Genomic DNA, 26,705 nt, shown 5'->3' with positions numbered 1-26,705 from the left:
AGCACTCAGGGCCCAGGACAGACATGAACATGGAGCAGAACCCCTGAAGACAGCAGTCTGCTGCTGGGATGGGCTTGAGGACGCAGATGGCCGCGGCCACAGACATAGAGCGCATGAACTTTTCTAGGACTCTTAGTCTTTTAGATGTATTATAGAAGTCTAGGCTAGGGCTTGAATTTATGTGTTATGAGAAAACGGTGGACGAGCAAGAGAGAGTAAGAGAGCGAGAGAGAAGCAAACAGACAGAGACAGCTCATAGCTGGGACTCTGGGTGGATGGCAGGTCAACCCCCCCCGCCCCCCCCTCTCCTCCAGCTGTTGTTAGGGCCCTGGCCAGCCTCAGGGCCAGTGTGATTAACACCCTCGTCAAACCAGATGATGGGGGAGGGTGAAAGGGTAACCTCACTACCTACAAAGTACACACACACACACACTGAGATGCAGGCACACACACACTGAGATGCACGCACACACACACTGAGATGCACGCACACACACACACACTGAGATGCAGGCACACACACACACACTGAGATGCAGGCACACACACACACACTGAGATGCAGGCACACACACTAATGTTTAAGCAAAATCAAAACAAGACAACTTTAGGACATTCCTCCCCAAACAATCTCAGTCCGAAGCATTCCACTGTGAAAGCAGGGAAAACAAGGCAAAAGAGAAATGGCAGTTTGAACAAACAAAGGAGTCCTCTAAAGTAATCAGCAGTAGTCATGTGTGATTAGTAGCCTGACTGGAACCCAGACTTCCTTCCAGGGCTTCAATCTCTTCTCACATATTCTCATTTTCAGAGACACATAACAAATAACACATTTACTCAAATGGGCTAGGACGAACACAAGAGTTTGACTCTGATAATAACACATTTAGCGTCCTATCTCGGCTCAGCCCACAAGCCTCCCGTTTGAAGCAATCTGAGCTAAACAATACTCCTGTCTGAAACCGGCATCAAAGCAGTCACACATATTGACATGAGTCACCGACTTGATCCTGTCAGGGCCCATATAGCTGCTCTTCTCAGATATCAAAGTTCTCCCACTACTCTCAAACACCCGACCAGCCTCCCTTTCAGCCGGAGACTTGAAAGGGAATATGTGGTGTGTCAAACCAGACTTCTCCATGTTTCTCACACAAAGACAAAACTTCCAAGCGGTAAATCACAACTTTTTTTCGTAAACCTTTCACTCGTGCCTCAGTGTGGGCTCTCCTCAGTGCACAACCACAGAGAAGGGGCGAGCAACATTCATTCACCAAGAGCCTTCTCTCTCTCTCTCTCTGCTATGTTTCTTAGGTTTCTCTGTTTATTGTGTGTACGACATCTGGCCAAGTCCTTGTAGCCATAGGGAAATGTCTGAGAACAAGTCTGTGTTAGCGCAGGTGTAGGGCCCATGATCCATAATACTTTCAATGACTTCGACCCAGTTTCCCAGACCTGGATCAAGCCTCGTCCAAGACTAAACATGTTTTCAATGGAGATCTTCATTGAATCTTTCTCTTACCTTAGGAGAGTCAGCTTGTTTGCTTCTCAGTTTATACTTGTTAAAGTTCATCTGACTTTGCTCACAGAGTACGTATTTCCAATCAGAATCTGAATTCGGTTTATTTGCCATGTATGTTATACAAACACGGAATTCACTGCGGCAGGGAGGTGCAAATACTAAACATATTCGAATCTTAAATTAAGTAAAGGTACAGAAGTTTAACTATTCCTAAGAACTAAACAATCTAAGAATAAAACAATTTAAATATAAAATAAAATATATATAAAAATAAGAATAAGAATGAGCAGCATGAGTGGTCAACATAGTGCAATAGTGCAATCTGATACTGACAGACAGCCTCACCCCTGCCTGGCTGCACATGTTTGGTACCTTTTGGTTTTGACACCTCTGTTGAAGTCTGTCAAGGCAAGGAACCTGAACTAGCTCAGTTAGTTCCATCTCTGATTTACAAGAACCAATTTAATGTATTCAGTGGCACAGTATAAGAACCGTTCAGTTTGGCACAAATCAAATGTGCTTTAAATACAATTAGACTGAAGAAGCGTCGCAGCTAAGGCTTCTCATCGATGGTGCATTAGCAGAAACCTGGTCTGATTCAGCCTGCCACCCACTCTTTCTCTCTCTTTCTCTCTCTTTATTTATCTCTTTGTCTCCCCCTCTCTCTCTTTCCTTTCTGCTCTGGTATCTCCTTTTACTCCCCTCCCTCCCTCCCTCCCTCCCCTCCGTTTTTGAGAGCTGAACCCGGGGGCTAGCTTGTATCCCAACGCCAGCCTTCTGGCAAAACACTTTAAACAAGTGGGCAGGACTGTATAAAGTCCCCTTAATTGAATGAGTCTGAGGGAGGGGGTGTGGGGCTGAGGCCTCGGAGAACTGACAGTCCTGTTGTTCACCTCCCTCTCTCCCTGTCCTCTTCTCACCCAGGAAGATGCCACCGCTTTAGAACTGAGTGACTCACGCTGGTTTGAATATGAATTATTTTCATACAGTGCTAAGACACATTTATAATGAGTTTTTTTTTTCTCCATCTGCTGCTTTCTAAGTTCAGTGTGAGCTGTTTGGATTATTCCTAATCATAATAATAATACTAACCTAAAAGTTAAGGCACAATAACAGGTACAAAAATAACACTAACAACAACATCTAAAACGCCAGTACTAAATAGACCTTTGTGCCATATGTGAGTTTCTGCTTTTTTCCTTCACACCACAAGGTTGAAACAAACACAAGGACAAATTCAAATGTTCCTTCAAGAAAACCAAGTTTATCTTTAGCAACAGTGCCGCTAAACCACTGCGATAGGCCAACAGCATGCACACAATGTCTTTTTTTAATCAATACGATTTTTAAAACAAGATGAAGGATGTTAGATTTGGACGATGGACGGATGCATTAGCCTTTGAAAGCAGTAAAAATAATTGGGAACACAAATCAAGACGGATAGCTACTGGTGGAGCCACTGCAAGGTTAGCCACTGCAGCACTGAACGACTGCCAACGTTCCCACACATTCTGGCACGTCCGAGATCTATTCTGGCTTGACGAAGTCCAGACGGGGTTTGTTGATGGCGTAAGGGTGACAGAGATGGAAGCCTCGGCTGTACAAGAAATATGAAACACGATTACTCTGCCACATCACAAAACAAAAACTGAGATATTTTGAAAGATGCCACTTAAAATGATCACAATTACAAGGTAATCTCCAATTGTCCAAACAAACACGCGACAATAACACGTTTGTTGGTGGGTTGTTGTACCATGTTTCCAAGAAGGACCGAGGAAGCCCAGACAAAGCACGCGGCGTCAGAGCCCCCCCCCCCCCCCCCTCACACATTCAACCACACAACCCTCCCGTCTGGCCCATTAGCGCTTCCCCCCAGCTAAGCCCCCTTGCCTGGTGCTAGTGGGAGAACACCATTACAGGGAAGCAGTTTGCACTTTAACCTTGAGGGCCAGGGGAGTGCTGGGAAATTATTTGGGAGATGTGGTCTCTCCAGCTCTCCCACTTTCTCCAAGGCTATAGGGGTCCAACTTCCTGCCTGTCTCTCTGAGTTAAACTGATCCAGTAATGTACGTTTCGTAACCCAACGGTTCCCTGGCGCAGAGCAGGTGTTCTCAGTGCTCTGGTCGTTGGGTGTGTGCACGTGGGGGCGGTTTCAGGATTGTTTTCCTCTATGCCAAAACACTCAAAGGAAAAACTAAAAAATCATTTTCCCATCAGCCTTCCCCATTACAGTTTCTCTGTCCCTGCCGTAACAAATTATCTCACTGTTTTTATAATGATTAGGTCAACTGCTAGAGGGACACATTCAGCTCAGTAGTATGAAAGCGCTAATGATGTGTGTGTGTTTTGGCCCATAGACAGCTGTATGAATACACCATACACATTTTGGAGAATGAACTTCAGCTTAGTACGAGCTCACGCAGAGACAAAAAAAAAAAGGACTGCGGGGATTCTGTGAATACATCTGGTGAATCTGATTTTGGGAAACCGGAGGTAATTGTGAATATTACCAACTTAATAAAAAATCTAAGGAGAAGTACAGAAAATACCTTCTGGCAATGTATGCAAGTCTCTTCTGTTCAAATAATATGTCATATATAGTAATAAAAACCAAATTAGTCTATGATTTAAAAACATTCTCCTGGTAGTGACTGAGGGAAACTAACCCCACATTTTTTATTTGGGGAATAGTCATAAAGCTGTCCCACACTGCCGTGTGTGGTCTGAACCTCTACGGCCCTGTCAAAATACTGAAGAAAGCCCATCGACGCATATTCTTCCTTGAGAAGATGAAAGATTTTTACTCCTGTCCTCACAAACTTCTACCGGTTTGAAAGTATCCTAGCTGGGTGAATTACAGCATGGAGGTGCTGTGCTGCAGACTGAAGGGCTCCAAAAACTGAGTAGTGGTGAATACAGCTCCCTACAAAACACTCTGAACTCCTGCCCTACAATCTAGCTACAAGCAGCGGTCTCTGAAAAAGCACAGAATTTAATTTTAGATGTCTCTCACCCCTGCAAGACTTTACATGCAACTTTACCATCAAGGGAGATGTCAAGGAGATGGAGGTGCTGTGAGAGAATGTCATTTCTCTGTTCACATTCACAGTTCACATGGTAATAAACTAACTAACTAAATAACTAAGTGGCATGTCTAGTTCTCCACTGTGAGACGAGCATTGTGTGAAGATTGCATTCCTCCGATTGTTGCATGAACCCATATGACACCAGCATGCATGACACACAATGCTTTGAAGAGGACGAGGAGCTTAAAAGAGAATGGTCCCAAAATCCACACTGACTGACATACTTTTGAACTTGTGTGTGTGAGAGTATCTGTTTGTGTGTGTGTGTGAGAGAGAGAGTATGTGTGTGTGTCTGTCTGAGAGTCAACTCATGAAAAAAGTGATTCTTCATAGTCCTCAGCAAGGTCGACAGCCCAGCAGGAAGTAGATTAGCCTGTGTGCAGTTTGCGCTGAGGGGGTCTTGAGTATGTCTAGATAGTCGTGCTCGATGTTCTGTGTGACTATCCTCCTGATTATGTGGTTACAGAGCAGCAGAAAGCAGCCAGCTGGCTGCTCTAGCGGGGGGAGCTGGGTTGGACCAACAGGCCCCTTTACTAGCCACAGGACCCTCTACTAGCCACAGGCCCCTCTACTAGCCACAGGACCCTTTACTAGCCACAGGCCCCTCTACTAGCAACAGGCCCCTCTACTAGCCACAGGCCCCTTTACTAGCCACAGGACCCTCTACTAGCCACAGGCCCCTTTACTAGCCACAGGCCCCTTTACTAGCCACAGGACCCTCTACTAGCCACAGGACCCTTTACTAGCCACAGGCCCCTCTACTAGCCACAGGCCCCTCTACTAGCCACAGGCCCCTCTACTAGCAACAAGGCCATCTACTAGCCACAGGACCCTCTACTAGCAACAGGCCCCTCTACTAGCAACAGGCCACTCTACTAGCAACAGGCCCCTCTACTAGCCACAGGACCCTCTACTAGCAACAGGCCCCTCTACTAGCCACAGGACCCTCTACTAGCAACAGGCCCCTCTACTAGCAACAGGCCCCTCTACTAGCCACAGGACCCTCTACTAGCCACAGGACCCTCTACTAGCCACAGGACCCTCTACTAGCAACAGGCCCCTCTACTAGCCACAGGACCCTCTACTAGCCACAGGACCCTCTACTAGCCACAGGCCCCTTTACTAGCCACAGGACCCTCTACTAGCCACAGGCCCCTTTACTAGCCACAGGCCCCTTTACTAGCCACAGGACCCTCTACTAGCCACAGGACCCTTTACTAGCCACAGGCCCCTCTACTAGCCACAGGCCCCTCTACTAGCCACAGGACCCTCTACTAGCCACAGGCCCCTCTACTAGCAACAGGCCCATCTACTAGCCACAGGACCCTCTACTAGCAACAGGCCTCTCTACTAGCAACAGGCAACTCTACTATCAACAGGCCCCTCTACTAGCCACAGGACCCTCTACTAGCCACAGGACCCTTTACTAGCCACAGGACCCTCTACTAGCCACAGGACCCTCTACTAGCAACAGGCCCCTCTACTAGCCACAGGACCCTCTACTAGCCACAGGACCCTCTACTAGCCACAGGCCCCTTTACTAGCCACAGGCCCCTTTACTAGCCACAGGACCCTCTACTAGCCACAGGACCCTCTACTAGCCACAGGACGCTCTACTAGCAACAGGCCCCTCTACTAGCAACAGGCCCCTTTACTAGCCACAGGCCCCTCTACTAGCAACAGGCCCCTCTACTAGCCACAGGCCCCTCTACTAGCCACAGGACCCTCTACTAGCCACAGGACCCTCTACTAGCAACAGGCCCCTCTACTAGCAACAGGCCCCTTTACTAGCCACAGGCCCCTCTACTAGCCACAAGACCCTCTACTAGCCACAGGACCCTCTACTAGCAACAGGCCCCTTTACTAGCCACAGGCCCCTCTACTAGCAACAGGCCCCTCTACTAGCAACAGGCCCCTTTACTAGCCACAGGACCCTCTACTAGCAACAGGCCCCTCTACTAGCCACAGGACCCTCCACTAGCCACAGGACCCTCTACTAGCCACAGGCCCCTTTACTAGCCACAGGACCCTCTACTAGCCACAGGCCCCTTTACTAGCCACATGCCCCTTTACTAGCCACAGGACCCTCTACTAGCCACAGGCCCCTCTACTAGCAACAGGCCCCTATACTAGCCACAGGCCCCTCTACTAGCCACAGGACCCTCTACTAGCAACAGGACCCTCTACTAGCCACAGGACCCTCTACTAGCCACAGGCCCCTCTACTAGCCACAGGACCCTCTACTAGCCACAGGACCCTCTACTAGCAACAGGCCCCTCTACTAGCCACAGGACCCTCTACTAGCCACAGGCCCCTTTAATAGCCACAGGACCCTCTACTAGCTACAGGTTCCATACTGTCACTGTCAGCTAATTGTAAGGTGCAGATGAAGTACATAGACCCTCTGGGCACTGTTAAATGCATGTTGCTACAACAGAGTTGGTTATAAGGTAAGGCAATTTGTGTTATTGCCGCATAACTGCTTTGTAATGAGGGGAAGTTATGATAATAAATTAGGTTGACACTTTACTGAACTAATGTACCCGGTGAAGAAAAAAAGAGAAGAGAGAGAAATGTGTGAGAGAAAAAAGAGCGTGATGGCAGAAGGTCTGAGAGAAACTAGGAGAGAAAGAAAGAGAGCGAAAGATCATGAGGGGAAGAGAGAGGGAGAGAGAAAGGGAGACTATTTTTCTGAGGTGAATGAATAACACACTTGACTGGCCTTTAGTTGGAAAGAGGCCTTTGTGTGCAGGCAGTCGTGGTCGTGGTAACAAGAAACACTCCTCTGTCAGGAACTGGAGCTCTTTAACCTTTTGATCCTTTTTCAGTAATGTAGTTTTGACCATTCACTTCCTGGTTAAAAGTAAAAAATAAAACATTTACCAACCCCACACATGTTAAGGACTTTTAACAGAACACAGTGGGCTACTACGTCATATTACAACTCAGCCTATATGGTAGAGTAAAATGGAAAAAGTAGGCTATATGTAGCAGCTTTGTGTTATTTTGTTCTCTAGCCAGGGGGCTAAGAGACAGAGAGCGAGACAGCGAGAGAGAGAGAGGGAGTGAGAGAGAATTCAGACCTTTTAATTATCCAGACATCACTGTGGTAGTACACAGTATACTGAGGTAGATCCGGCCAGAATAACACGTGAATAGCAGGGATGAAACTATGGACACCAACAGGTGGATCTGACTGTTAATCCAATCCTGTTCATTTAATAGAGTAAAATTCATATTTTACAGTAGGCTATGTAATGTTTTTTAAATCGTTTTACGCACATGTATCTCATGTTTCCCCTGTCTCATGCAATACTTAAAACAACTAGTAATCAATAGTCTAAAGGTTGTCTGCTTCAATTTAAGTGTTTACAGACCTTAAAATTAAGTCTGTAAACACTTTTGTATTGCGCCTCCTCCCCCACACCCATGTGTCAAAACAGCAGGGGTCTCGCCAACAGCGCCAAATGCTAACGGCTAAGATTAATAAACCATCTGCACTAGTATCCGGTGACACCACGACATTTGGTTTGGAATCAATAAGAGAGAGCGGTAGGCTATTACTCAAAATGCTGTTTGAAACTTTGATAATCTCAGGTTACACCGTAATCGCTGTCGTAGTCACATGGTCGTTTTTTGCCTGCGTACATCGCAAAGACGTGATATTCGGGTGAAATAAAATGAACGAAATAATAGTTTATTTCGATATAAGGTAAATGGAAAGCAAATTCATGCAGCTGGCGCATTGTAATAGAAAGGAAGTTCAACACGCTACCATGAATAAATTCAACTAGGCTGATACATTTCTACTTAGCTGTCTTCATCACCGGATCGCTGACGGTAACTATAAATCTCTCAGAACGTGACCGGTTCGAGTTTCAGATCCAATTCTTAGGTAGTAAAGACATACGTTTACCTTGTAGGCTACGCGACTACCGTAAATCCATGCAGCAACTTGTCCACTTTTCCCTGTGAACCGTCGTTCTGTACTTGTAGGACGGACTAAGCTGGGAGACTGTGACGTGAAGGCTCTATAGAGATCGGGCAATAGGAATAAAATCTCTGGAGGATGGATGGAAGCGACTGTTCTCCTGAGGAATGCACGGACTTCAATACTTTCTTTAAGGGGGCTGGGCTTGAGCAGAGCCCATGTTTCACATTTTCCACAATTAACTTGTTTCACAGTAGTACTGTATCATATTACTTAAGCTAGGTTACCACTTAGAAAGCACGCACAGTATTAAAGGTGTATTAAGAAAAAAAAGTTGTTTATTTCACCATTCTTTGATTTGGTTGTGCTTACATGTCAATGTTTGAAAATTTAGAAAATAAATACAATTAAAAAGAAACTTGATGGAATACCCTATTATTGTAGGCATTTTCTGTTGTTATGGAAACACAGCTTGTAGGCCTACTATTAAAAAGGACTAAAACTAATTGTTTTATTTCCTTTGTATATAAAAGATACCCTACATATAAACGCATTAGAGCAATTCTATAAGACAAAATAAGCCACTCCAGTTATAATAACACCATCATTAAAACTGAGCCTGTAATTAAAATCAGTAGTCAATTATAAGCCTGAAACATTTCTCAGTCACTATTCAACTTTACCGGAAGTCTTAATTAGCACTAGGTTTTGTTGTACTTCCTTCACCCAGCCTGCAGCCCCATGGTCTTCTAGTCAGGTTTGAAGACACAATCTCAACTGCCCCCCCCACAGGCCTTGTGAAACAAGCCACAAACATGAGATCGTTTGAATCAGTTTTCCCTGCTTACAGGTCGACCATCAGAGGTTGTCAATCAATGTCTGTGTGTTGCTCTGGCACACAGGCTGGAGAGAGAGAGACAGAGAGAGACACAGAGAGTGAGACAGAGAGAGAGAGACAGAGAGAGAGAGACAGAGAGAGAGAGACAGAGAGACACAGAGAGAGTGAAAGAGAGAGAGAGACAGAGAGAGAGTGAAAGAGAGAGAGAGACAGAGAGAGAGACAGAGAGTGAGACAAAGAGAGACAGAGAGAGAGAGACAGAGAGTGAGACAGAGAGAGAGAGACAGAGAGAGAGTGAAAGAGAGAGACAGAGAGAGGGACAGAGAGTGAGACAAAGAGAGACAGAGAGAGACAGAGAGAGAGTGAAAGAGAGAGACAGAGAGAGAGACAGAGAGACAGAGAGAGAGTGAAAGAGAGAGAGAGACAGAGAGTGAGACAGAGAGTGAGACAAAGAGATACAGAGAGAGACAGAGAGAGAGACAGAGAGTGAAAGAGAGAGACAGAGAGAGAGACAGAGAGTGAGACAGAGAGAGAGAGTGAAAGAGAGAGAGACAGAGAGTGATACAAAGAGAGACAGAGAGAGAGAGTGAAAGAGAGAGAGACAGAGAGTGATACAAAGAGAGACAGAGAGAGAGTGAAAGAGAGAGACAGAGAGAGACAGAGAGTGAGACAAAGAGAGACACAGAGCGAGAGACAGAGAGAGAGACACAGAGAGAGAGACAGAGAGAGAGACCTTGTGCTGAGTGTGCAGCCTGGTTCACAGTCCCCCCCAGGAAACACAACACCTCAGGCCACCAAGACCAACGGCAGGAACGCCAGGCATCTAGTGCCACATTTCCTTCCAGTTGTGTGGGTCGTCACCACGGTATAAACACTGCAGCAGGTTGGAACATGACACGCTGGAGGCCTGCGAAGGAGACATGGACTCTCAGGGGCAGGCAGGGTTGGGGCGGACATCTTGTTTTTGAGAGGATACAGGAGAAGACACTGTTATGGTCGGCACTCTTAGATATTATTAATAGTATCTGAGCGGTCACTGAAGCCACAGCAAAACACATGACAGACAGGAATGATGTCTTCCATCTGAAATGACTTAATCTCAGCAGAAAGACAAGGAGGAAGGCAATTCCAACCACATATATAAGCTTGAGAGAGGAGATGTGCACATGGAGCGATTATGAACAACTTGAAACCAGTTGGACACGCACAATCTTTACAAACATATTACAATTTCAGACAAGAGTCACATATAGTATTCTGATGGTTAATTACACATTTTGAAGTAACATACGTCTTAATGCTACAGGCCTTCGTGCATAGAGCTACAAATCTTGGCCAATTGTCAACAGTCACAATCCATTAGTGGTTGAAATGAGGCTCTCGGATAGGAGACCAAACAATAATGAGACTTGACTCCAGCGGTGATCCAAGAGCTTTCATATACTTGCAATCAGCAGCAGCAGTTTTTTTATTTGGGTCTGTGTCACTGGAACCATCGCCCTCTGCTGGCCCACAGATGTAAGGGCGACCACCTACAACATTCCACACTAAGATTCACTGCAATGCAGTACAAAAGCACACCTACATACTGCCTGTCTCAGCAGTGACCGTCCTTTCAGGAGGTAAGAGTCTGGGGTTCTTTCCAGACGGCACCTGGGAGATTATTCATTTGCATTCCTCCTGTGGTTTTACTGTGCCTTTCATCTCCTGTGGTAGTGAGCTCGGTTCTCTACTCCCCAACCTCGATCACAAACTTAAAAGATGTTAAAATTGATATTTTCTGAAACTCATTTATCGGAAAAAAAAACGAACCCCAAATTTGCGGCTGATTTTGCTCCATAACCTCTTCAAACTTTTGATAATCTGAAAGTCAAGGAGTTTGTGTCAAGTTACTTTCAGCATGGACTCAAAACAGTTCCGTACAGTAGTTGGTTTCAGTTTGGGATGGTGGACGTGTTAACTGTGACGGAGAGAATCCGGAATGTTCCGGTCGGGTCCAGAGGCTGTGGTACTGGACCCCGTGGCATCAGTGTTTGGAGGTCAGCGTCAGGGTGGAAGACACACGGAAGATCTGGGGTAGCATGTTGCTAAGCTGGTAGAACATGTCGTCGGAGATACTCTGTCGAAAACAGACACGCAGGTAGCAACAATGTGAAAACATGCTCTCAACAATATGGCACAGGGACAGTCAGCTAGACACCATAGTGTTTGCTTCCTGTTTGAGTCACAGCAACAAACTATTCGACAGCTGTGTGATTCAAAAGGACTGCACAACACTAATGGGCCTTCGAATAAGCATTCTAAGTATTAATGTCTCACACACACAAGTCAGATTGTTCATATGTTTAGCTATATGTGGCCTGCCGGCTATGGTGTAGAAAACAATGCTGTTTCGAGGTGCTATTTTGAATGGTGTCAGAGTACAACACTGACACCTGATGCTGGTTATATCCCCCCTGCCTGTCAACATGTGTGAACAGGGTTAGTACGGAGCCTCCACTGTCTGTCCCAGCCTCCCCCTCCCCCTCCCCCTGACTGGCTGCCTCGTGTGAGGTCATGGCTGCCTCGTGTGAGGTCATGGCTGCCTCGTGTGAGGTCATGGCTGCCTCGTGTGAGGTCATGGCTGCCTCGTGTGAGGTCATGGCTGCCTCGTGTGAGGTCATGGCTGCCTCGTGTGAGGTCATGGCTGCCTCGTGTGAGGTCATGGCTGCCTCGTGTGAGGTCATGGCTGCCTCGTGTGAGGTCATGGGCTCCAGAGGTGCTGAGGTGCTCACCTGTGGCACGAGGAACTGGACTGTCCTGGAAACACCTCCATCCCATGAGGCCATCTCCATCATGAAGCCTGAAGACAGACAACAAGCCTTCCACGTCAACACACCTTCCACTTCAGACTGTTTCAGGGTTGTTTTCCCCTCAGATTTAATTAATTATCGTATTCTCCTCTCCTCTACCCACAACCTCCCCACCCCCACCCCCACCTCCCTTACCTTTGACACATTTGAACACCAGCTCAGCTCGTTTCAGGCACCACGGGATGGTCATCTCCTGGAGGGGGGGAAACACACAGAGCAGCATAAGAGCATGTCATACCTCCACCCCCCCCTCAGAGCATGTCATACCTCCATCCCCCCCTCAGAGCATGTCATACCTCCACCCCCCCCTCAGAGCACCCCTCGTTCCACCCTCACCTCTGACCAAACTTCAATTTCAAACTCTTTTTAGCTTCATTTTCCGCTGTTGTATTCCAGAACCAAAGACAAAGATAAACATTTTGTTTAACTGTCTCCCAGACAAGAAAAAGAACATCACGCTAATTATACATTTTGGGGGTCATGACTTATGTATAGGCCTTTGATTGCTCTTTGTGGTTACAAAGACAAACACTACTGTTTTGTACAATTTCACTGTGGATATACGACTCTAGGACAAAGAGCAATGACCCATGTGGTATGAAAATCCATGAAAAGAAGATTACAGGCCAGCTGGGACAGCGAGGAGATCAAACATGAAGAGCCGGTCGGTTTGTGGAGCTGGAGAGGTTTGAAAACAAACAGCTAACAAGTGCAAACACACTGAAGCTGACGGGGGAGAAGCCTGTTCAGCAGACATGTCCTGGCATGATGAAGAGAAGTCTACTCTCCACAGAGTGTACACACACACACTTGAAAGATTACTGCTCTGGCTGAACTCTGGCTCTGGGTAAGCGCACACACACACACACACACACCCTGCGTGCCGCGAGTTGTGGCACTCAGAGCTCTAAGTAAACACAATCCTTCACAGCCTCTTCCCAGCCCTCTTTCTTCTGTCCTAAGGAGGCAGAACGGTAGAAAAACGAGCACGGCTCAACCAGTGAGCCAAGTCCGGTGACCCCTGACGACCTCTCACCTCGGACATGTCGTGGACCAGCAGCAGAGGGATAGTGATGGTGGTGATGTCGTGCGTGCAGCACACCTTCAGGATGTTCCGCAGGCCCATGATAGCGGGGTCCCGGGCCGTGATGTTCCCAGAGCGCACGTTATCGTCCACACACAGGTGGAACACGATGTGGACCTCCGACAAGTTGGAGTGGCGCGACACGTAGAACTCCCCTGAAAAAAGACAAGAACATGGAGACGTTTCCTTTGGAGACTTTCTCTGGGGTTGTCAAGACATTGTCAACTTTTTTATCTGGTAAACCAGGGTAACCCTAAGCCGAGTACCAGTCAGACAAAAAACTAATTTATGGTCAGATTTACCTGGTAGGATATTTGAGGGGTTCCTCTCCACATTCTTGTTCTTATCTTCACTGCCTCCATTTCTAGGAGCCTCTGAAAATAAAGGTAACGTAAACAACCATGTCTGAGTCATCTGACACTCGTAAAGAGCGCAGCATGTGACCTCTATGAAAATCAAGTGCTCTGATTGGCCCACACAGAGCCCTGCACGAGGCCAGGTAGCTGGTGGGGATGTTCCCAGGCTTCGCTGACTCCACACTCAGGAAGCCACTCAGGAATCAGCATGGATGCAGACAAGCATCTGGAACAGTTTCCCTACGACACACACCGGCTGTGATGTCAAAAGAGCCTTGTACCTCCTGACAGACCAAATCCCTGTTCCAACACCAGGCATGCCACTGATGGGGACTGACCAGAAGAAGCGGTGTGCGGTACAGCTGGACTCTCACAGTCACGCACACACACACACAACAGATATACACACACATACACACTAGAAAACGATGCATGTGCTGCAGCTGTACAGCAGCAGAATAGCCTGTCCTCCCTGAAAGCCGATCATCTAAAATGGCCCAGAAGCTTCAGGCTGCACGCTGGAGGAAGGTGAGGATGTGGGCACGGCGCGGGCGCCTCACCGGGTTGATGGCGCTGCCGGCTGCTCCTCTGGGCGCGGGCGTAGAGCAGCACCTGCTGGATGACCTGCAGCTGCCCCTCCAACCGGGGGAAGTGGAAGTCTGTGCACTCCTGAGACACCGTGGCAAAGTCTGACGGAGCAGAGAAGAAGAGGCCATGACTCAACACTGCAAGACCCTCCATGTGAATGTGACCGTCTTGAAAATGTATATACATATTATATGCTAAATATATTTGGGGGATTTGAGAACACTGAGGAAAGAATATGAGTGAGTGTGTGCGTGTGCATATAAAGCCCCCACTAGACGATGACTAGCCCACGTGGTTCATGATCAACCAGAAAACCCAGTCTGGTGAACACCATGGGTGTGTCAGTGTGACCCCTGACCTCTCTTTATGCCGCTGTAGGAGTTGACCCTGTTGTCGACCAGCAGGACCAGGCTGCAGAGCGAGGAGGAGTACAGCGACAGGGCCGTCTGCAGGCGGCGCAGTTTGGTGCCGCTGCTGCCGTGGTGACGGTGCTTACAGAAGGTTAGCACGTGAGCACGGAGCAGGCGGAGGTTGTGCATGGTCTTCAACTGGGCACCTGACACACGCACACAGCAGCCACATAACACTAGAGGGCGCTCACAGCAATATGAGAACGTTACACCGGTCAATACGCTACATTCATCAGTATTCTGTTCTATATTGTAATTGATTATACGTGCACAATGTATTTTTCTGCTTTGTATTTTTAGAATCCTTGACAACATAGCGACGCAAAAGCAAAACACACACATCACTACATAAACAGTCAGATATACACACTCAGCAAGACATTCTTAGAGCAACTATGCTGCCCCCTCAACGGCTAGGTTTTATCACCACACAGGAAGTTCAGTATAAATCCATTAGCTGTCATCGGGGGTTATTTTAGAGGACCAGAAGGGGCTTGTTTGGGGGAAGTGTAACCATGGAAACCAGGGGGGGGGGGGAGGTCAGGCCAGGCCACGGTTGCGTCGATAGTCCTGGGTCAGATTGTATCAAATCAAGTCTAAATGGTCTGGTACTGGTGGCCTGTATTAGCAGCTGTTACGTTTGTGGAAGTTTCTGAGCTGAAGTTCTTGTTCCTATCTAACAGAGCCAACATGGAGTCACAGTGCTCTGGTTACTGCGTGTTCAGACAGGCCTATGAACCAGCCTAAGCTCTCAGTCTAAGCTCTCGCAGCCTGCCCGGCGGTCAGCCTGCTCGGGGGGCAGCCTGCCTGGGGCTTGGGGGCAGCCTGCCTGGGGTCAGCCTGCCTGGGGTCAGCCTGCCTGGGGTCAGCCTGCCTGGGGTCAGCCTGCCTGGGGTCAGCCTTCCTGGGGTCAGCCTGCCTGGGGCTTGAGGTCAGCCTGCCTGGGGCTTGGGGTCAGCCTGCCTGGGGCTTGGGGTCAGTACCGAGGTGGATGGTGAAGCTCTCCTCCAGCTGGGACGGCTCCTCACACATCCTGTCCCCCGGCTCCACCGGCTCCTCTAGCTGGCTGGGCGCCACTTTGATCTCCTCACTGCACACACACACACACACACACACACACACACACACACGTTCATGATAAACACACAAACAGTCACAGTGCAAAGAGATTCGTGACTGAAAACAACAAAGCCTGAAAGCTTCGGCCTAAAGCACACGACATTACGTCCAGGTTAGTTCAGCGGTGCAGGAGGAGAAAAGCAGAGTGGCACAGAGAAACATACTTTTCATTTGCTTTCATCTGTTTAATCCTCCCAGGCCTGTGCTGGAGAGCTGCTGCCTTAGCAGATTACATTCCACATTGTTTACACTAAGTGACATCTAGGCTATCTAACCCTTTACCCGTCTGACTCATCCATTCACTATCTTGATATGACTGATTTAGCTGTTTTCCAAGATTTCAAAGGGTTCGTGGAATTCAACAAAACAGAAAGAAACTGCTGAGTTGCCTCATTTTGGATGTATTGTACAAACTGAGAGACATGAACACAATGTACCGTTTCTGTCTCTCGCTAGCTTCCTGTCTTGCTCGCTCTCTCTCTCTCTCCATGCACACACAGCTTACTTGATCTGGCTGTTGTTGGGGTTCTGGAGGTCTTGGTGGAGCTTGATCACCCACTCCTGGTACTCCTGCTTCTGGATCTGGGACACCTGCTTCAGCTCACTCGCCCACTTGTTTTCCAGCACCTGGTCACACACATGATGCACAGTGTGAGCGTGTGTAAATAGCCACAGCAATCTACAGCGTGTGTGTGTGTATGTGTGTGTGTACCTGCTGGGCGTCAAAGTGCTGAGATGCCACAGCATTGACGTCCTGGTCCGTCAAGGTCTTCCCCAACTCCTGCATGACCTTTTCCATCTCCCCTGCTTGTCTGAGGGCCAGAGGTCAAAGGTCAAGTGTCTGCTCACCATATACCCCACACTCAACATACATACAGTTTTAGATGGGGTTTCAGATATTGGACGACATTGTCTTATAATTCACAGTATTGCTGTAGCCTGCCTCTAGGTGTGCTTAAGCTACACGTCGCAATCTAGGACACCCGGGTCCACTGGTCAGTTACTTCTGAGTGTCCCAAGGTCTAAGTAGAAGCACAGGGGTGATGATGGTGCTTTTTCAGTAGCAGCCCCCAAACTGTGCAACAAGTTGCCTCTAGATGTTAGACTGGCTAGATTGTGTTGTTTTATTGCTTTTGCTACTTGACTGTACAACATTTTGGGTCGACAGTTGTTGTTTTTAAATGTACTTCACCAACCTCTCCTGCAGCTTCTTGATCTCCATGTCCCTCTCGCTGATGAGTTCCGAGATGCTGACAAAGTAGTTGTGCTCCAGGTTGAGCAGTGTGTCGGAGGCGGGCGAGTGGATGAGCTCGTGGTACACGTCCGCGAAGTCCTCGTCCCAGCTGGGCTCCTCGGGACAGGTGTGCTGCAGCGTGGTCTGACGATGCACACAAACACCACGCACACTTCAACTGGTTATGACAGTAAGGAAAGGATTCTGTGGATAAGCCCTGTGTCCTGTCAGAGACCCGTAGTGGCACATGTGCGATATGAGCGATGAGTGACGTGACCTCTCGCATCACAAGCAATTTGAAAATGTATGCAATGATGCTTGTTTTAGTTCTACTTGTATTTCCTGAAATAAATGACGCTGTGTAATAAATGGCTAATGAAGAGGAGGAGCAGCCTCTAGTGTGCTGCTACTCCTCCCCGGACAGACTGCCTGCGACGCCTGAGGCGGACTGAAAAATATGAAAAGATGAGCGGTAGTTGGAATACGATGAATAAATCTCCCGACACGTTTTCTGGGATCTCAAGTTTCAGGCACCCTCGCCTGCTGTGCATCTTGACCAAAGCCACCTATCACGAATTGAGTTACTCTCAACCATCTTACATCTAAGACAGAAAGAGAGGAGATGGACAGTGAAAAGGAGAGGTCATCACGTCCATTTTTAGCGTTTACATAAAATAGTATTGTAGAATGTGAACCATCCTCTATTAATAAAAGCGTCTGACTCTTTATGCAACAACCATGATAGGGCCATTAAAAGGTTCCTTAAAATACACTGGACGGCTTCCACAAGCATTGCTATGCTGGAGCAGTAGAATGTTAATGGTTATCCTGCATGTACCAGAGCTGGGGCCAGCAAGGGGCGGGCGGGGAATTAGGTACCATGGCTTTCTATAAGCGTTTGAGCAAGTGGCAGCAGAATTTAAACTGTGAGGACTTTTAAGTGGCATAGCAGAGGAGCGCAGCACGTTGACCTTCTTAAAAGACTAAATGAGAGTAGGATAAACGCTTTGATCACATTCAGTAAAAAAGTGTTCTAATGACTTAGGCTGCAGTGATTCTCCATATGCAACATATCTGGTGTGATGACACAGTCCCTTTTACTTTAAAAAGCAAGGCCAACTGAGGATCATAGATATATTTGGGGTTTCATTTTGCAGTAAACGATTGTACACAAAATAATCTCTCCCTGACATCCTCCCCTTTTATTTTTGCTGCCATCCGAGATGTACCAAGAAAACATCACACTTAACTAAAAACCTGTATGTAGTTACTCTAAGACTTGTGTTGTTTAAGGACGAAAGGCGTATCTAAGATCAAATACAGAAAACACTACCCATCCCTCCAACAGACCAGGGTGCTAACCAGTTAGCAGCATCACATGACAAAAACAGAGACTATTCTCCTTCCTTAATTATGAACTATTCTGGATTGGATGTAGACTAGACTCCTTGTGTGTGTGTGCGTGTGCGTGTGCGCGTGTGTGTGTGTGTGTGTACCTCTGAGTAAGACTTGGCCCATGCGTCAGTGAGCTGGTGGAGGTCCACCTCTCCTGAGGCTAGTCTCTGCAGTGCCTGCTCTGCATCTCTGTCATAGTCCTGGACGGTTTCTCTCTCTATGAAGCTAGACAGCAACGTCTTCAACTCTTCACCACAGGGCACATAGTCAAGAATTGCAAACACAAAGAGATATTCTTGAGTGTAAAATTCAAGGTGGGGTGTAACTTGGGTTGAAACGTGTGACACACAAAAGACGTTGTGTGTGAAACTAATTATTCTGACAAGAAGTCCATGTCTAAAACTTTATTTGATAGTCCCGTTAAAAAAAAAGAAAATCTTCATCTCACCATTCTCCACGAAGCAGGGTATTTTGTGCAGCAGCATTAGGCGTCCATGCAAGTCGCAAACGTTTTCATCAACAGGGAACTGCAGGGGTACTTTGAGGACACAGTTATTCCTCCCTGCCCTGAACTCAAACACAAACTCCTTCTCTGTTGAAGAGTTCACTTTTGCTTTGCTTCTCTTCATGGTCTCAACTGAAAGGTAAAGGCACAACAATAACAATAAACAAATGCAAGCAAAAATGTGACACAAACATAATTCTTTGGGGTTATTATCCTATATCTAATCGTCACAATCAATTAATACCCTGTTTTTAACTTTCCTAGCTGCCATCAAAACACGATTTCATAAAAGACAGGAACGTTTCTGCAGCGCAAACAACGTGGTATACACGTTTAGTTTAGGCAATAGACATCAATCGTATTTGACTTAGGGATATCTAATGTTATTAGCGTTATCACTTTCAGACGTAATTTCAATACAACTTGAGTAGCTATTGCTAGCTAGGTGCAAAGCTAGTGTAGTCTGTTGTAAGTTACCTTTTATCACTGGTCACTGTCTACGCAAATATAATTGGAAATCACTAACCAGGCACAGTGTATTTGTATTAAATGCATTATATGACACAGAAATTACCCGACGAGATATCTTTAGTGCCGAAGATTCGTTTTGTGTACCTGTCAGAAGGCCACGTGACTATTTGACATGTGACTATCTGTGTTATCCTTTAAACACATTCAACATAAACAATGTATTTTAATTACATTATCTATCATGTTATAGGGCCAAAACTGTGTCAACGCTGTATATTAGTTTGTTCTGTCGAAATGTATTCTACCGACAATGCCAATGTAGCGTTGGTGTGTTCTAAAATGAATAAACGAATCATCGAAAAGGTAATGCAAGATAAGTATTGGTAGTGGCCTACATGGTGCAATTGCGCCCTCTGGTGTTGTGCTTGTGTGCTCAAAATCAGCATTAATATCTGTAAATTATGTTTAATTAATCACATAAAGTAATTACATTTTAGGACTAGACTTGATGACATATTCTGATGTAAAAAAATGTATAATACATGGTTTATGGTAGGCCTAACACTTTACAATAATCGTGCATGAATAAGCATTCATCCATGCTAACTGCCAACTTAAACCTATAAAGAGCAAATAGGGACATAGGCGAAACTCTGTTGAGCTGACCGCCCTCCTCAACTCATCAAACTCGATGCTTTTATCATTTTAGTTAGCGTACTACTAGGCTAGCTGACCGGCTAACCTCGCTAATGAGAGACATAGAGGTGATTATCGAAATGATCAAAAACATATGCAAAAACAAACGGTTAATATTAATAATAGTATATGTATAAAGCTATCTTAAGTGAAAAGCACATGAGTTAATTTATGGACATTTTAAGACTAAGGTCCTGTCACAAATCACTGATCCAAGGAAAGGGTTCCCCACCTCCTGTGATAATGAGAAGATGCGGGTGTTCACACGCATTACTGTAAGCTTATACTGGATGGCTTAACAAGCTATGTAGGTAGGCTCACAACTGATACATGGAAAACGCAGGTGAATTAAAATGTAGGCCTCGTGTTCATTTTATTGATGCACGTCATCCTAACCTTTGTGTTTTTAGATGCAGTTTGAAAGTATTCCCCTGGTAACCAGAGTGCATCCTTACATCCCTACCTAACATCCTTACCGTTTGAACGTGCTAGGCGCGCCCCCTTTCCGCAGTTCGCTACATCTCAACACGCAGCGTGACCGCGCATTATCATTCTTTTTGTAAAGTATCTGGGGAGGTCAGCCGTGACCATGACATAGGTACCGTCATCTTTTTGATTTCATTGCAAAAAAAAAAAAAAGGATAGGCCAAATCATGAGTGCGCCGAAGTCTACAGAGAAGAGGTTAGTCGCAGAGTCTGTTGTTGAGTGGTCGGAGAGTACATTGATTAATCAATTGAAAGTGATGTGCGTAATATGAGTATAGAAAGACATAAAGATCATAACCTACTGCCAGTCTGGTGAATGTTTTGGCTAATTACGTTGTTAAACGCATGACTTAAAACACACGCATCAGTTTCTGCACGCGCTGATCATCCATCTGTTGTGGAATGGACATAACAAACATATAATAAAGGGAAACATTACAATTTAGGAGCCGGATAGCCAGCGGGGGTCAGTATAGTTGGGATATTAGTTCCACTGATACAGCCGCTCACTCTGCAGATTAACTAGATATTCACTGAACAACATCAGAATCAACTTCAGCCTTCAGCCTTGAACTAACATTTAAATTCAGCAAGTTTGGCAATATTTCTCCATTAAAACAGGCACTGCTACAAGGCACTTTTAGCAGTGCCTTGAATCAATTTCAAAGACTTATAATAAATGGCTTGTAACATCATTAAAGAATAAATTAACTTGACACACCAATCTCATGACACACCATATATGTCCTCAGGAATACAGTGAAGAAGCGCCCAGGGCGACTGCCAAAGAACAGAAACGTCACCCTCCCTCTCCTGAAGAAGGTAAGAGGAAACACAAGGCACTTTCATTCAGGAACCATTTCCATGTGATTTATGTATTACAAATATTTGGACTAGCTATTCGCCTCATAGCTCATGAGTGTAATAACCAGTCCTGGTGTGGATATACTGGACATGCAACACAGCCCCCCGTGATTGGTGATACTTCCCTGTTAGTCCACTGTGGCATGTGCCAACCTCAAATTGCAAAAAGCCTTGAAATGCCTCCGGAGGAATGCTCAAAAATCACTGTTGCCAGGGAAACGGCCAGGGCTCTGTAACTGTAGTTTGTGAGTGGATCAGGATGTGCCTCACACTAGATACTGTGGTTGTGTGTTTATGCGTGTACGGGATGGTACAGTAAAGGGACAGTACAATACGCACTCCAGCCTAATCTGAGAGTATCATCTGGCCCACAGCCTGCCCCCAACCCTCCACCCTGCACCCACCTCCCCCATCCCCCAAGGGGCTGGGCCACAGTGACCCTCCCTGAATACCTGACCAGGTCCATTATTCTGATGAACCTGATAAGGTTTCCCACCCCAGCTTTGTTATCCAGCGGACACCAGACACCCAGAATTAAAGCGTGCCATTAGTGGGACCTCACCTCCCCTGACTTGGAGGCCTGTATCAGTGTCAAAGAACATGGAGGTTCACTGCTGCTTGTCTCCATTAGACCCGACCTGCTGCCTCCTTCAGTCGTTCCTTGTCTCCTCTCTCCACATCGCTCCCTCTGGGTCCACTGGAGGTATGTTGGGTCACGGCGTTCCAGCCTGTCAGGCCGTCAAAGCCAGGTCTTGTGGTAGTTAAGGAGTGCCTGGCTTTGTTCCATTAGTTACTGTTGTTCTCCGGCCCTTTGATGCACACACGCATTTATACAAACACCACCAGCTTACAGTCAAAGATATCTTGCTGTACTGTGCTGTATTGTACCGTGTTGCAGAGACATGCCAAAACTCCCTCCCTCTCTCTCCCCCCCTCCCTCTCTCCCCCTGAGGGAGTGGGCTATTGTTCTGTCTCGTATGAAGCATCCCCTACGGGGAGACGCGTCACAACTCATCATCTCTCCAAACTATTCCGGGACTGTGCATGCCTTTGTTTTCCCCAAATTAGATTTTTACAGTAGCTTTTTTCTGTTGTTGTCTTGTAACTGTAGTCCTTCCACAGTAGGCACCATTAGAAACACTTCATTACTATGTGTGTGAACTGAACTCTTGACCAACTGTGAATGCACGCCATCTGGAAGAAACATCACACAATAAGATGAAAGATTGAAGATGAAAATAAGATGAAAACAGAGGAGCTACGGTATAGTCCCCCCTCTGTCATTCTAGAATAGGAAAGTCAGATAGCCAACCTCAAGCCAGCGTGTGTCAGTGTTCACCCAGAGTACAGGACGGTGGTATGGTGAATGACGGCAGGCTGAATAGCGTGTTACTAGATTACACTCTAAGCCCCCTCAGCTCAAGCCAACAGCTGTCTATCTGAGACAAGATCTGCACAAGAGAACAACACGAGTGGTAAGAACACAACATTGTGATCAAGCACGCACCTGGCGTTCTCAAACCACAGTGTGCATTCTCAATGACCAACTGACAGAGTCACCGAGGTAATTGCCTCATCAATTTGCAGAGATTGTTTTAAGTGAATGGAGTTAGTGTGACAGAGGAGGATCGCCTTGCGGGGTTTAACCTGGCGGGTGACAGGGCTCTTACAGGCCAGAGGAGGGACAGTGACATCAGCATGCTCGTCTTACCAGAGCTGCTCTTTCCAACTGTCACTTCACCCAGATGACCATGACAGAAGTAGGGGGGCTTCATCAACTGGCAGGTGGCTCCCAATGATGTTGTCTGATTGTTAGCTGATACAACCCATCTGCATCCGTATTTCTCCTTCTAGTTATCACCACACCTTCATCTCTATGGCCCCGCCCTCACCATGCCTTCATCTCTCTGGCCCCGCCCTCACCACGCCTTCATCTCTCTGGCCCCCCCCTCACCATGCCTTCATCTCTCTGGCCCCGCCCTCACCACGCCTTCATCTCTCTGGCCCCGCCCTCACCACGCCTTCATATCTCTGGCCCCGCCCTCACCACGCCTTCATCTCTCTGGCCCTCTTTTTCTGGCACACTCCCTTCCCTCCATCTCTCACTGGTCCTCTCTATCCTTGTTTCCGTCTCTCTGGCCTGCTCCATCCCTCCGTCTCTCTGGCCTGCTCCATCCCTCCGTCTCTCTGGCCTGCTCCATCCCTCCGTCTCTCTGGCCTGCTCCATCCCTCCGTCTCTCTGGCCTGCTCCATCCCTCCGTCTCTCTGGCCTGCTCCATCCCTCCGTCTCTCTGGCCTGCTCCATCCCTCCGTCTCTCTGGCCTGCTCCATCCCTCCGTCTCTCTGGCCTGCTCCATCCCTCCGTCTCTCTGGCCTGCTCCATCCCTCCGTCTCTCTGGCCTGCTCCATCCCTCCGTCTCTCTGGCCTGCTCCATCCCTCCGTCTCTCTGGCCTGCTCCATCCCTCCGTCTCTCTGGCCTGCTCCATCCCTCCGTCTCTCTGGCCTGCTCCATCCCTCCGTCTCTCTGGCCTGCTCCATCCCTCCGTCTCTCTGGCCTGCTCCATCCCTCCGTCTCTCTGGCCTGCTCCATCCCTCCGTCTCTCTGGCCTGCTCCATCCCTCCGTCTCTCTGGCCTGCTCCATCCCTCCGTCTCTCTGGCCTGCTCCATCCCTCCGTCTCTCACTGAGTAGCTCCAGGCTATCATCCTCGGGTATCTGTCCCAGCCCAGGTCCTGTCTGGGGCAGACGGGTCATCGCCAGGGCCAACCCTAACATGATAGGGCTAGAGTGGGCCAGCAGATGCGTGCACACACACGCACACACACACTCACACAAACACGCACACAAACACACACGCATGCACACACACACAGCGCTTCACACACACTTCCCCTCACTCTGCCCCAACCTCAGGCCATAGTCAGAGTTATACACCGAGATAAAGGAGCAAGCTCCCCTGGTGTCCACCTGCTTTCCCAAGAATAGGTGACCTTCTCTGGGGCCACCTGAGACAGACATGGGGCCGTGGTCAGGGTCACATGCCCAGGAGGGAGAGCAGCCTCTGGGGGAGCAGGACAGGGGTGATGAGGTAAGACCTCCAGGGACCCACCAGCCGTTTGGATACTCCTCACAGAGTGACTTTTGATTTGGCGAGAGTGTGAGACAAAGACCAAAGTTAAGGCACTGTAAATATTCAAATTGGTAAGGAAAACACAAATGGGTTGCATGAGAGTAGTTGTGTTGTTTTGCATGTTTTGTGGTCTGTGATGGCAAAGGGTTTCTTTAATTGTGTGCTGCGCAGAATGAGATAGATCTTCAGACTGGCATTCAGGGAATCAGTGTTAACCCAATTCTGGAAGTTTGGTCTTGTGACTGCAGCCTTAATCTACTCAACTATACTCTACGCACTCATAATCTCATCACCATGTTAACATCTTTACCTGCTTTGCTTTCTCCAGAATTGCTTTCAGATGGCAGTAGTTTCCCATGTGCGTCGTGCTAGGGAGTATTTTTAGATAACCGCAGCGCTAGAGGCATGGTGGAGAAGACAGCAGTATGAATGGGATGATTCTGCTGAATTATTCAGATTTTCCACAGGCAAAATTGACGTATTGATCGGTTTGTCGGATGTTTCTTGTTCCGTTTTGCGGTGCTGTGGAGTTTAGGACCCAGAGGGCTCTCTGACGGGTGTTCCTGGTTCAAGGTATTGATTTAAGGAAAAGAGTATAGGGGAAGAAGAGAGTAGAGGCAGAGATGATAGGGGGAGGAGTCAAGGGGAAGAGAAAAGCACAGGTAAGAAGGGAGGATGGAATATTGGGATGAAATATTTTTAAAAGGCTGGAAAAAATGTTTCACCATTTTTTTTCTTCAAAAACGTGAAACGTTCTGTGTTGTGTTGGGTGGAACCTTTTTTTCGAAAGGTTGATATATTTTTTTTTTTACTTCAATTCCTTTTTTGGGGGGGGTTTGACAATTTTTTTTAGAAATATATACATTTTCAATATTAATATATCAATATGATGTGAGGTCCAGTTACCAGCGTGACACTAAAACATGTAGTAGTAATGGCTACTTTTTACTTAAGTATATCAGAGCCCAAACTTCTTTACTTGTACTTGAGTGAAAAAGTCTAGTCAGTACTTCAACTTCTCTTTTTTTTAAACAAGAGTATCTGTACTTCTACTTGAGTAAAGGATGTATGTACTTTTGCCATCCCTGCTAAACAGTGATACCCTGAATAGCCATGTACATCAATTATGAATAGATACGCACAGTTGTCATGTTTATGACATTATTTTATTAGTCCCTAGAATCCGAGAGTTACAAGGAATTGTAGTGTTCTGCTCTTTTCTCAGTGATTTAGGATTAGTCACTGTGGTCTGGGACATGGGGCAGTAATGCAGCTATGACAAACCAAGCCACTGACCCAGACCAGGATAGGTGCCCTGGTGAATCTATGTCATGTGATCTATGTCATGTGTCTGTCTATGATGCATCTGGTCACAGTTGGTTCATTGTCACTTGTCTGAGCCAGAGATAAAAAAAAGATGGGTTTTGGCTGGCCTGTGTTTGTCTGAAAGGGTAGCTAGTATAGGTCACTTGTCAACCCTTACTCCCACCACTGTCTCTCTCATATAAATACAAACACACGTGCACACACTCACACACACACACACACACACACACAGTCTTACTCCTTGTGTAGTGTGACGCTTGCAAACTCCTTCCTGTTTAAATACAATCCACTTACGAAGGCTACAACAGTAAACCCCTAAAGCATTTTCTGTCTGGACCAGCACACAAATACATGATTCTAATCTAAACAGTATGGTGGATTTACAGTATGGTGTCCTCCCCTCCGGATCCTGTACAGTCGGCCTCTGCCAGGACTGTCTAGCTAAGATGAGCTGTTGGGTGAGACTGTGGTGTTGGCTGGACAGTATCAGGACTGTGGCCTCCTGTGTGCCAATAGGGATTCTTCTCTCCAGGGGTAATGAGCTTGGATTAAGCCCTCATTAACCTGTCTGGTTTGTTCACTTCTACTCAAAGCACACACATTTTACACATCAAATGCTGCAGGTGGATATATTGACTTGGGCTCTCTTGTTGGGCCACATGCAAACTTTAATTTACAGAAATGCAAACATAATCTTACAGTAATATGCTTTTCAATTTTCAGTTGTTAAATGTATGCACTATGTTAATTTATTGAACACTACTGCTGGAATGTCTAAATTATAAGTGGTAATGACTTTAAATACTGCCCTT

General features: G+C 46.9%; 3 protein-coding genes across 7 annotated transcripts in view; 1 reads left to right on the top strand and 2 right to left on the bottom strand.

Moving 5' to 3' along the window:
* The window catches only part of LOC134021672 (solute carrier family 45 member 3), a 31,884-nt gene extending 23,218 nt beyond the window's left edge, over positions 1-8,666 (bottom strand). The window contains exons 1-2 of one of the 3 annotated variants that reach the window (XM_062462734.1): positions 8,525-8,631; positions 7,322-7,461 (exon numbers count right to left, since the gene is read on the bottom strand). The gene's annotated coding sequence lies outside the window, so the exon portion shown is untranslated. Of the gene's footprint in view, positions 1-7,321; positions 7,462-8,518 lie in introns of all 3 variants that reach the window. The other 2 variants (XM_062462733.1, XM_062462735.1) reach the window with 2 other exon arrangements.
* tigara (TP53 induced glycolysis regulatory phosphatase a) overlaps positions 1-22,678 on the top strand; it is a 60,497-nt gene extending 37,819 nt beyond the window's left edge. The window contains exon 7 of the transcript XR_009930540.1: positions 22,656-22,678. The gene's annotated coding sequence lies outside the window, so the exon portion shown is untranslated. The remainder of the gene's footprint in view (positions 1-22,655) is intronic.
* ferry3 (FERRY endosomal RAB5 effector complex subunit 3) lies at positions 10,049-19,562 on the bottom strand. 3 transcript variants are annotated; one of them, XM_062462738.1, is made up of 14 exons: positions 19,495-19,562; positions 18,864-19,052; positions 18,517-18,662; positions 16,983-17,164; positions 16,499-16,598; positions 16,292-16,413; positions 15,651-15,757; positions 14,616-14,813; positions 14,230-14,358; positions 13,616-13,687; positions 13,266-13,468; positions 12,365-12,422; positions 12,152-12,219; positions 10,049-11,496 (listed from the first exon to the last, which is right to left on the bottom strand). In XM_062462738.1, the coding sequence occupies exons 2-14, from the start codon at positions 19,042-19,044 to the stop codon at positions 11,404-11,406; spliced, it is 1,659 nt and encodes a 552-aa protein (XP_062318722.1). In that variant the 5' UTR covers positions 19,045-19,052; positions 19,495-19,562; the 3' UTR covers positions 10,049-11,403. The 3 variants fall into 3 exon arrangements, with proteins under 3 accessions (XP_062318722.1, XP_062318724.1, XP_062318723.1); XM_062462740.1 differs by having other exon boundaries at positions 19,447-19,511; XM_062462739.1 differs by having other exon boundaries at positions 19,398-19,504.
* Positions 22,679-26,705: the final 4,027 nt, after the last annotated feature.

The sequence above is a fragment of the Osmerus eperlanus genome, chromosome 5, assembly GCF_963692335.1.
Source record: "Osmerus eperlanus chromosome 5, fOsmEpe2.1, whole genome shotgun sequence".
NCBI classification, from domain to species: domain Eukaryota; kingdom Metazoa; phylum Chordata; class Actinopteri; order Osmeriformes; family Osmeridae; genus Osmerus; species Osmerus eperlanus.
Note: the sequence above shows the minus strand (reverse complement) of the source record. Positions and strands in the feature narration are given on the sequence as shown.